We start from the raw sequence: 12,142 nt of genomic DNA on the forward strand, positions 1-12,142 counted from the left end.
ATCTGGCAGGCAGGGTGAGCAGCAACCTCTGGTTGTTTGCTGATGATGCTGTGGTCTCTGGGAAGGTGTCAAAGTTGAGTGACTGTAGGAAGATACAAGATCACTTAGAAAAAATTTCTAGTTGGTGTGATGAATGGTAGCCAGCTCTAAAAGAAGAAAAACATAAGTTAATGTGGATTTGTAGGAAAAACAAACCTGTAATTTCAGATAAAGCATTATTAGTGTTCTGCTAGACACAGTCACCTCACTTAAATATCTGGTATAGCATTGCAAAGCAATATAAAATGGAACGAACATGTGAGGATTGTGGTAGGGAAGGCAAATGGTCAGGTTTGGTATATTGGGAGAATTTTGGGGAAGTGTGGTTCATCTTGAAGGAGACCACATATAGGACACTAGTACAAACTATTCTTGAGTTATGCTCATGTGTTTGGGATTCGCACCAGGTCAAATTAAGAGAAGACATTGAGGCAATTCAGAAGTGGGCTACTAGATTTGTTACCATTAGATTTGAACAATATGACAGTATTACAGAGACACTTTGAGAACTCAAACGAGAATTCCTGAAGTAAAGGTGAGTTCTTTTCAAGGAACATTATTGAGAAAATTTAGAGAACTGGCATTTCAAGCTGACTACAGAATGATTTTACTGCCACCAAAATTTATTTTGCATAAGATCATGAAGATAAGATACAAGAAATCAGGGCTCATATGGAGGAGTATAGGCAGTTTTTTTCCCTCACTCTATTTGAGAGTAGAACATGAAAGAAAAGACTAGTAATGGTGCAGGGTACCTTCCGCCATGCACCATAAAGTGACATGCACAGTATTTATGCAATTGTACATTCTGATCTCCTTTGGGGCTGTGCTCCAGAATTATTTTTAATTATGCAACCTTAAATTTTTGTTGATGTCAGTATGTTTCTTCTGATTGAGATGTGGGTGTTGTACTCAATAATGAAAATATCTCAGTTCAGAGTATCTATAACATCTTAGCATCTTAGTTTGTCAAACATTAGAGTACATACCTTGCATTGATGCCACAATAACAGTGGGGTAACACAGAGTTTTCCTCTGAACCATTTATTTCAGTTTTTGTCATTCCTGAAATGTAGGTTGTTTTGTAATTTTCATGCTTAACCTGATCACCTAGATATTTAAATTAACTCATTTTTTCAAAAAATTGCCTCCACATAATAGTTTTTCTTTCTACAGTTACATTCCTTGAATCTTACTTCTTAAGATGATCATTCCATATTTAACAGAAACTTAGCTTAAATTATATCAACAAAAATAATCAATGTTTGAAAATGTAATGTATCTATATTACTTATAAAGACAAGTTGTTGTTTAATTTTATTAGCAAAAATCTCAAAAAGTTCTAGACCAATTAACTTCAGATGTTTACATGATAATCAAATGTACATATGGACGGACATAGGCTATTTATTTTTAAATGCATGTAATGTATAAATATATTTGTAATCAGTGCTTTTTTTCTAAAAAAAGTTTGAGGATGCTCCCACATTGGATATAATGCAGCGAAAATTGCTTATAACTGAAGCATGGGATACCATCCATCTGCTTTTAGCCATGATGTCATCAACATGTCGAATTACAAAACAAATGGTATTGGACTCTTCAGTTGACTCTACTACAGCTCAAATGAAGCAGCAGGCGATACCGAGAAACACCCAAACATACAAGAGAATGTGGTATTGAACACTTCAGCTTACATCACCTCAAATGAAGCATGCGATTCCCATCAACCCCTGAACAATAAAAGAAAATGGTATCATACACTTCAATTGACCTATAATACACGTCAAATGAAACAGGTGAGTCCAATCAATCAGTGCTCAGGTTTACAGTTTCACTTTCATCATCCACTGATGTTGAACTTCTAGGCTTTTCACTCGCACACGAATTATTGACAGTTTTTTGTTTTTTAGATGCAGGACGAGAAGTAAAATAGTTTTTTCGTTTTCTGCTCATCTCTCACCTGCAACTTAACGTACAAGTTGCAATGAAAGCAGGACACACTGTAAAACTTTCCACAACTGACAAGAATGGAACAGCAAACACAAATGAATAAAGAACAAAAAAACAAAGATGGAAATGAATAGCGAAGGATCATGGCAGCAGGACCATAGAGAAATCTATCGGTAGCTCGGCATTTGAGCATACGCATATCCGTTTAGCACTACCATCACCCACTATTAGCGGGTGAGGGCACTACATGCTTGTCGAATTGGCTGCCAGCAATTCAGTTGTCGAGAATGGTTGCTGCAGCTTCAAAATGCTTGAAACAGTCAATGACATTGCTTTTCCCACGACAAACTGCAATGGTATCATTCGTATTGCAATTACTAACATGAAAAAATGAAATAAGAAATTTACGTCCATGATATAAATCTTTGGCACTCTTCCAAGTTCTCAAAATCGTAAAAAAAATTACTTTGTCGATGAAAAAGTTTAGGGGTACGCATCCCCCAGCATTCCCACAGAAAAATAGCACTGTTTGTAATATATAAATTGAAAATGTTGAGCCACAGATAGGCAAAACACAAAGACTGACATAAAGTGAGCTTTCAGCCAACAAGGCTTACATCAAGTATAGAGGGAGTGCATGTGTGTATGTTGTCTATTTTTGATGAAGGCCTTGTTGACCAAAGGCTCACTTTATGACAGTCTTTTTGTTGCGCCTATCTGTGACTCAGCATCTCCACTGTATGGTGAATAGTAACTATCTTTTTCATAGTATTGTTACATTCCATCCTGGATTTTCCATTGTTTGACATAAAGTGGAAAGGTTTTTACCAAAAATTTCAAAAATTTCTTAACGGAGTACATCAAGAAAGTTCAAAGAAGAGCAGCATGTTTTGTATTATTGAGAAACAGGGGAGAGACTGTCACAGACATCATATAGGGTTTGGGGTGGACATCATTAAAACAAAGGCATTTCTCATTGCAGCTGGATCTCCTCATAAAATTTCAATCATCAATTTTCCTTTCCAAATGCGAAAATATTTTGTTGACATCAACCTACATAGTTAGAAATGATCAACATAACAAAATAAGGAAAATCAGAGCTCACATAGAAAGATATAGGTATTTGTTTTTCCATGTGCTGTTTGAGAGTGGACTAACAGAGAATTATCATGAAAGTGGTTCAATAAACCCTATGTCAAGCAGTTAAGTCTGATTTGCAGAGTAGCCATGTAGATGTAGATGATGTAGCATATAAATTTATATTTAATACATAGAGGGGAAAAATTATGATCAGAAATCTTGGAAAGTTCTTGACCAATTTCCTTCAACTTGTTACATGATTCCCTACTGATCACTCAGCTGATCAAACTCTATGTGTTAATATATATAATGCATAAATATATGTGTAAAATATCAAAGGGAAATATTGTTATCAAAAATCTCAAAATGTTCTGACTGATCCACTTCAAATTTTAAGATGATACTTTAATGAACATTTTGACAAAGATAGGCTATATATTTTTTTAAACAACAGTATTCAGGTTTTGTATTAAAACCAACTGCAAGAAAGAAAATTCTCCACTGTGCTGTGAAAATTGTTGTTTCATGCTCTTTCTCACAGTCAGTTTCAAATACGATAGCACGGCATGTAAACCATTAGCCAAATTATTTCTCACATATGTATCCTTTCTCCTTACATATAATTCCAACAACAAATTGTCTAAACAACAATGTGCTGTTTTGTTTTCTTCCTTGGCATTGGTTTTACAGAAAACAAGAAAGATGGATTTATGGCTTGTTGGCTTATAATTAGAATGCTACTGCAAATCTAGATCATCTGAAACTCTGTAACCCCACCCATTTGCAGATTAAAAGAGTGTGGAATACTTTCATTGAAGTTACTATCCTCACAGATCCAACACCTGGAGAGGTCTCTCTTATACCACTTTACCAATGATCCAACTGATTTACCCATTCATTTTAAGTGACTTCAGTTCCTAGTGAAGGTTTTATTACCAACAACAATAAACAAGCCTCAATGTCTGAGAGAGGGATAAGAGAACAGAGGGGGTGGGAAGGGGAACGGTACAGTGGACACAGAGAGGAGGCAGGGAGAGATGGACAGAGAGAGGAGGGAGGTGATGCACAGAGAGAGGGAGGGGAGGAGGAGGAAATCAACAAAGAGAAAGAGGATGAGGAGATGGGTAGAGAGAGAGAGGGGAAGAGGTTTTGAATGTATATCGAATTCTCAGACAAAATGGCTCTGAGCACTATGGGACTTAACAGCTATGGTCATCAGTCAATTCTGATACATATTTAGCAATTGTGAAGTACTGCCAAAATCACCAGCTATATATACAACCAGTATTTCTTTCTCAACCCCTCCAGTAAGTCTCCCCTGACCTGTTGTTTTGGGTACCTTTTCCATATCTCTCCCCATTTCCTAAAACTCACAAATCCTTTTCCTTCATCTCTCTTCCTCTCCCTCCAACTCTTTTGCCAGAAGAAGGAGACACTGGCTCCAAATGCTTGTGAATTTCTATCTTTTTATATGTCTTTTCTTCAGCCACCACTTGGCGAGTAGATTTTTTAAAATGTATATTCTCTTAATTTATGTATTGATGCTTGTACTGAGTAGCTTACCTTAAATCTAACAATGGAAAATCCAGGATGGAATGTAACAATATCAGAGAAGGAAAGTTGCTACTCACCATATAGCGGAGATGCTGAGTCATGATAGGCACAACAAAAAGATTCACACAATTATAGCTTTCGGCCATTAAGGCCTTTGTCAGCAGTACACACACACACACACACACACACACACACACACACACACACACATGCAAATGCAACTTGCACACACGTCTGCAGTCTCAGAGAGCTGAAACCACAATGGCGGTGTGGTTTCAGCTCTCTGAGACTGCAGATGTGTGTGCAAGTTGCATTTGCATGAGTGTGTGTGTGTGTGTGTGTGTGTGTGTGTGTGTGTGTGTGTGTGTGTGTCTACTGCTGACAAAGGCCTTAATGGCCGAAAGCTATAATTGTATGAATCTTTTTGTTGTGCCTATTGTGACTCAGCATCTCCGCTATACGGTGAGACGGTGAGTAGCAAATTTCCTTCTCTGATATTGTTATTTTAAATCTATACTGTCTTGATTTATGTGTCACCGGCTGTACTTCATCACCATTCTTGCCAGTGATAACCTGATAATTATCATAATAAAATGTACATACTATGTTGGTAATAGTAAAACTATTGTTTTAAAAATGTATTTTTCTAGTAAAAGTAAATATACAGGCACTGTGAAGAAACTTCAAAAGTAACAGAGAATACTGCATGAAAGATGTAAAACAAAGCATAGGGCTGCAGATACAGTGATGCTGAATGAAATATATTTAGCTGTCAAGCGGGCAATGTGTGAAGCCTTCACTGACTACTGCAGCAGAATATTATCAAAAGATCTTTCTCAAAGTCTGAAGGAGTCTGGTCATATGTAAAGGCTGCTAGTGGCACTGATGGTAGTATTAAGTAACTCATGGATGAGACAGTAATTGGAACTGAGGGTAGCAAAGCAATAGCAGAAATACTTCACTCCATTTTCAAATGTTTCTTTATGAAGGAAAATCCAGGAGAATTGTCCCAATTTAATTATCATAACACTCATAAGTGAAATGAGTATTTGTGTACGTGAAATGAGTATTTGTGTCCATGTAATTGAGAAACAGCTGAAATCTTTGAATAAAGCTTTAGGATCAAAAGAAATCCTTATCAGAATATTTTCTAACTTTGCAGCTGACTTAGCCCCTCTTTTAACTATAATCTGTTTAGATCCCACAAACAAAAAAACCATCCCCAGTAGTTGGAAGAAAGTACAGGTTACACCCATCTACAAAGAGAAGTAGAAGTGGTCTTCAAAACTACTGTCCATTATCCTTGACATCCATTTGTTGCAAAATCTTAGAACATTTTCTGTCCTCAAACTTAATGAGGAGTCTCAAACAGTAAACTTCCTCCATGCCAACCAGTACAGTTTCTGAAAACATCAGTCATGTGAAAGTCACCTCAGGCTTTTCTCACCTGACAACCTAAAGGCCATGGATTAAGGCAGTCATATAAATGCAGCATTTCTTGTCTGCCAAAAGACATTTAAACCACATAACACACATATACTTATTATCAGAAGTACAGTATATTGATTTGGGGTCTCCATTAAGATTTGCTACAGGATTAAGAAATTTGTGGTGGAGCAGACCATAGCACGTTATCTCGGATGGTCAGTTATTGACAGATGTAGAAATGACTTCAGGTGTGCCCAGAAAAGAGTGTTGGGACTTCTGCTGTTCATGTTGTACATTAATGACCTTGCAGACAAAATTAATAGTAATCTCAGATTTTTTGCAATTATCTATAATGAAGCAACTAACAGCAGATACTGAGTGGATACAAAGAATGGCAGCACAAATGGTCACATAGTGATATCACCCTTGGGACAGTGTCAATAGATGCTGAAAGAACTGAATTGGAAGATTGAAGATAAATGTAAACTATCTTGAGAGCGCCTACTTTTAATGTTTATAGAGCAAACTTACAGTGACAAATCTAGGACTTCACTACAACCCTGTATGTATACCTCCAAAAGAGATTGCAAAGACAGGATTGCACTAATTGCAGTGTGCTCAGAAGTGTTTCAGCACTCATTCTTCTTACTCTCCACATGTGAATGGAATGGGAGAAAGCCCAGTAACTGGTACAATGGGATGTACCCTCTGCTGTGCACTTCACAGTAGTTTGCAGAGCATGGAAAGCTAATGTGGAACAGCTTTTCCATTATGCCTAATGATGAGTAGCAATCTATCCTTTTCCTTATATTGTGGATATACCAACCAGGAATTTCCATTGTTTGATTTTGAACTAGATGTAGATTACAATAAGTAAATGAAAGTATATATTTTTTGACAAGGTTATACACTTTCATCCACTGGTTTCAATGTGGTGTACAAACTTTGACAAGGATCTCCACATCCATCCACTTCTTTTAATGGTTACCTTTCCTAGAAAAATATGTTTTGAAAACAATAAGGAATAGCCATCGATAATCTTGAGCAGATGCCACTTTCATCCTGTAGATGGAATGTCTGTAACATGCTCAGTGTAACCCTATTAGAATTCATCAGAACAGAATTATTGCGGAGTGCTGCATTTAAGCAGTCTTCAGACTGAAGAACACAACAGAAGCTTTATATAATTAATTATAGTAGGAAAATTCTGGTATAAAGTAAATAAAGGAGACAACTCACTGAAAACGAGAAGGGCTGAGCTATCAACACACAAAAAAGAAAGAAAACTTGCTAGCTTTCAGAATGAATCCTTCCTCAAGTTAGAGCACACACACGTGTGCATACTCTAGCTTGAGAAAGAATTCATTCTGAAAACTGGCAAGTTTTCTTCCTTTTTTGTATGTGTCTGTCAACAACTCAACACTTCAGCTTCTCAGAGAGAGGGCTCCTTTCATATGGTATTTATATATATTTATTTGTAATTTCATTTTTGCAGTGCATATTTGGAGTCAGCCTAAAAATACTGTACAAACAAAATTATTTTTAAAGTGGAATTTTACATGCCTATTAGATAGAGCGGTCTCAAATTAGCCTAGTATGAGATTTGTTTTACTGGTATGTAGTAATAGGATAGAAAACACAAAGAATAACCAGTACTCCAGCAATGATAGCACCACTCTGGTTGGTTCTGGCTACTAGCTCCAGGCAGCAGCGTTGCTTTGTCACTGCTGGAGTGATGGGTATTCTTTTGTGTTTTACAGGCCTGTTAAAATATATCAGTAAAACCAATACTGCGCTAGACCAATTTTGGACTACTTTATCTAATGTAATTTGTAATTTTATTTATCCTGTAGACCATACATTGTGTGCAGAGAAGAACATGATGATACAGGACAAGTCAAAAATGGAGATGAGATGATACATGGTTAAAATGATTATGACAGTGATATTATAATGATGCAAATGTCCATATAATATATGTGTAATGCCAAGAAACAAAAAAATGTATAGATGCATATCTTGTGAAAAATTCAGAATTGTACAGTAGTTCTAAATAAGTTCACATTATTAAGGGAAAGAAGCATATAAACAAATAACATGGAAATTCAAAAGTACAATATACATTTAAATATCTATTTCTAAAGTAAAACAGTAAAGGTGATGGCACACTTCTGTATCAAGGTGTTCAGGTTTACATACAAAGTACAGAACATGGACAGAACATATTTTTATGTTTCAAATTGTTCATCTATACTATAGCAACAGTTTTGCAATAAATAGTTATGGAGAGCAGTTTTAAATTTTGAAGTGCCTTTTATTGTTTTAATGTTATTAGGTAGCTTATTGTACAGTCTGTTTCCTGTTTGCAGTAGTCCATTCTGTTTGAGTGTTGTGTACACATATTAAACATGTATATCATGTGTTCTTCTTGTGTTATATGGATGGATACTCTGGTTAGTCAATACAAGAGTGTCGCTATTTTCTAAGATTTTCCTAACAAATATTATTATTTGTAAGATATAAAGAATTGATAGTGGAAAGCTGTCAAGTTTCTTAAATAAGGGCTTACATGAGCTTCTTATGGTAGCATTTTCTATGGCTCTTACAATTCTCTTTTGGCATATAAAACAACTTTTGCTGGCAGATGCATTTCCCCAAAAGATTATGCCATATCACAATAAAGATTCTACTTGGGTGAAGTACACATTTTTAGTGTCTCTTTCAATGTGCAACCAGAAAGAACTTTGATAGTATAACAAATGGTATTCAATTTATTTGTAATGTATTTTACATGATGGATCCATCTTAGATCTTCCTGGATCCACATTCCAAAAATTTTGTAGATCTTACACTTTCAAGGGTTCTGGTAAATAACTCTATGTCTGGTGTTAATGGGCATTTATTTTGCACTGTGTGTAAGTGAACTGTAATTGGATTTTCTGTGTTTATTACTAAACTGTTTCCAGAAAACCATCCTGTAATATGGGTGGTATGTTTTTTAATCTCATGCAATAATTCTTCTCTGGTCCTTCCTTTTTACTATCACTTTTGTGTCATCTGTGAATTTTATGCAACTATAGCATGGACTGGTCAGTTCCAAGTCATTTACAAAGAGTAGAAACATAATGGTCTTAGAATGGAGCCTTGTGGTACACAGTACTTAATCCTTTAAGTGCTCTGGATGTGTTAACGCATGCGTATTTGTACCTGTCCCTTTGTGCTCTGAACGTGTTTACGTGCACCACCAGCATAGACTGGTTCAGAGTACCAGGTAGAAGGACTGGTGGTGCACGTAAACACATTCAGAGCACACAGGGAGGGGTACAAAGGCACGCGTGTTAACACGTCCAGAGCAGATAAAGGGTTAATGTTCTGCTTTTCTGAGCAGTAGGGCTTTATCTTGTTTCCTTCTCGGATAGCTAACTCAACTACTTGCTCTCTATTTTGGAGATATGATTTGATCCATTCATATGCTGAACCCCTAATAGCTACAGATTCAAGTTCCTTAAGGAAGACATTTTGGCTGGTGACATTGAATGCTTTAGAGAGGTCTAGAAATATGGCTGAGATACGCTCTTTGCTGTCTATAGCATTTAAGGCTTTATTTAGGAATGCAAAAATAGTAGTCTCAATAGATTTAGATTTTCGGAATCTGTGTTGTGTATTTGAGAAGTAATTATTTTTTTCTATGAAATTGATTAGTCTTTTATGATAGAGTTTTTCAATTATTTTTGAAAAACCAAACAGTAGCAAAATAGGCCTGTACTTTGATACTTCTGTTTTTATCCCTTTCTTGAACAGACGTTTTACTTTTGTGGTCTTCAATTTCTCTGGGAACACCCCTTCTGACAGAAAACAGTTACAGATGACAACAAGTGGCCTGGTTATGTGGGGAGCACAATTCTTTAAGATGTAGTCAGGAATATTGTCAATATTGTCAGTGCCAACAGAGAATCTGGGTGTCAGCTCTTTGACTATAGCAAGTATTTCCTTTTCATTGGTGGACTATAGAGAAATAGATTTATTATTTAGTACATCTGGAAGATACAACTTACTATACAACAGAGTAAAGACTATGACATGGGATCGAAACAGAGCAGGAAGTTCTACTACGTAAATTTTGAGTAAAGATGAGGAGGTAGTGTACAAAGATTGTGACAATGTCCTTCAGAGATGGGAAGAACATCTAAAAGAGCTATATGACACAGATCACAAACCAGAAACTCTGGAATTTGAATCACTCAACAGTGTAAGTGATGACGAGAAAGGACCAACCATTTTAATGGAAGAAGTAAAGTATGCCATAGCTGCAATGAAAAATGGCAAAGCAGTACGTACAGATACGATACCAGGAGAATTATTAAAATGCTTCAACCAAGATGGAATAAGAGAAATATTGAGGTTACGTAATAAAATATATGACAGTGGTGAATGGCCTGAGGACTTTCTGACAACAGTAATGATTTAGATTAGATAAGATTAGATTTACTTTCATTCCAAATGATCCATAGTGAGGAGGTCCTCCAGGATGTAGAACATGTCAGAAAAACGACACTACATGACAAATATTTAAAACTAAAACAAATAAGCTAATGTACCATTCCACAGGTCCCAAGTGGAATGATCATCATTTTTTAATGAACACTATATGAAAGAGTCACTTTACAAATACTAATGCACTGAATTTAAAGACCTCTATATGTGCTTCATTGACCTAGAAAAGGCATTTGACATTGTGGCTTGGGACAAGCTGGCAACTATAATGAGGGAAAGAGAGAGGACTGGAAAACCAGAAGATTTGTGAACTCTTTATATCTGAATCAAAAAGCCTCAGTTAAAGTGAGAGGAGAAACTGGATTGGACTAGGAAAAGGAGTAAGACAAGGATGCTGCCTGTCACCTACCCTTTTCAACCCCTATTTGGAAAATATGGTTGACCAATGCTCATTGGATGACAAAGGAGTAGAAATTGGAGGAAGAGGAGTAGGGTGTTTGAGGTTTGCTGATGACATGGTGCTTCCAGCCATACAGAAAAAAGAATTACACGATTTAGTGGACACCATTTACGCTGACGGAAAAAGTTGTGTAATGAAAATCAACACAAAAAAAAACAGTATTGGCACTAGGAGGAGGTAAGGAAATAAAAATTATGCTGAATGGAGAAATATTAGAACAGATGCAAAATTTTAAGTATCCTGGAATCAGGATTGACACCAACTGGAAGTGTAACACAGAAATTAAAACAAGGATAGCAATGGCAAAAGCAGTATGGACAGAGAATTGAGGAAAAGACTCATAAAAAATCTTGTATGGAGTGTTCTGTATGGTGCTGGAAGGAAGACAGAGAAAGGCTGAGGCTGGAGGTTTTTGAGATGTGGACACGGTGGAGGATGGGAAGAATTTTCACATTAACAAAGCCAAAATTACATTGTTCACCCAAAATACAAAAATATGTCCAATCACATCAGAGGCATACCTACACCCTTCACTCTGCGGTAATAACAATATGCCAAAGTTCTTACAGTTTTTCTTGACATATGAATTTCTATTAGTTTAGAGTATTATTTTATAGATGACTCCAGAAATCCAGAACTAAACATAATAAACAGTACTAGATTGCATAATTAGTAATAGAAATTTTAAGTGTGCCAAATAATTCATAATTTTCAAATGTTTCTAAATAAAAAAAGTACATTCAGAGCTATACATATCAATTTAACAACAAAAACAAAATAATTCCTTTTCAGAAATTTTAGCTTGAAATTAAACAAATTTTAAGCTTAAAATATAACATATTGTGCATAAAATTATATGAAATTTTTCAGAAAAACACCTGAGATAATACTGACGTGTCCAAAATTTGAAAAATATTATCAGTATTGTTCGTGGTATTGACCCCCGCATCGGAGGAGAAGTCAAAGCAGCCTCCCCCACTTCTCTGTTTGAAGCTGTTCATTTGGCAATGCTATGCGAAGAGGTGTTGCGTTTTTGCGCTGCCGCTCCGTGCCCATCAGACCCAGTACCGGTCCCAGCAAAAGAAGTATTTTGTCAGCGTTGTGGGAAGCCCAACCATATGGCAATGCACTGTC

General features: G+C 36.2%; 1 protein-coding gene across 1 annotated transcript in view; it reads right to left on the bottom strand.

The window, feature by feature from the left end:
• LOC126252681 (zinc finger protein 235-like) overlaps positions 1-12,142 on the bottom strand; it is a 50,467-nt gene that overhangs the window by 15,154 nt on the left and 23,171 nt on the right. The window contains exon 2 of the mRNA XM_049953585.1: positions 1,029-1,104. Coding sequence (XP_049809542.1) covers positions 1,029-1,083 — 55 coding nt within the window. The 5' untranslated portion in view covers positions 1,084-1,104. The remainder of the gene's footprint in view (positions 1-1,028; positions 1,105-12,142) is intronic.

Source organism: Schistocerca nitens, chromosome 4 (genome assembly GCF_023898315.1).
Source record: "Schistocerca nitens isolate TAMUIC-IGC-003100 chromosome 4, iqSchNite1.1, whole genome shotgun sequence".
In the NCBI taxonomy this organism is placed as follows: domain Eukaryota; kingdom Metazoa; phylum Arthropoda; class Insecta; order Orthoptera; family Acrididae; genus Schistocerca; species Schistocerca nitens.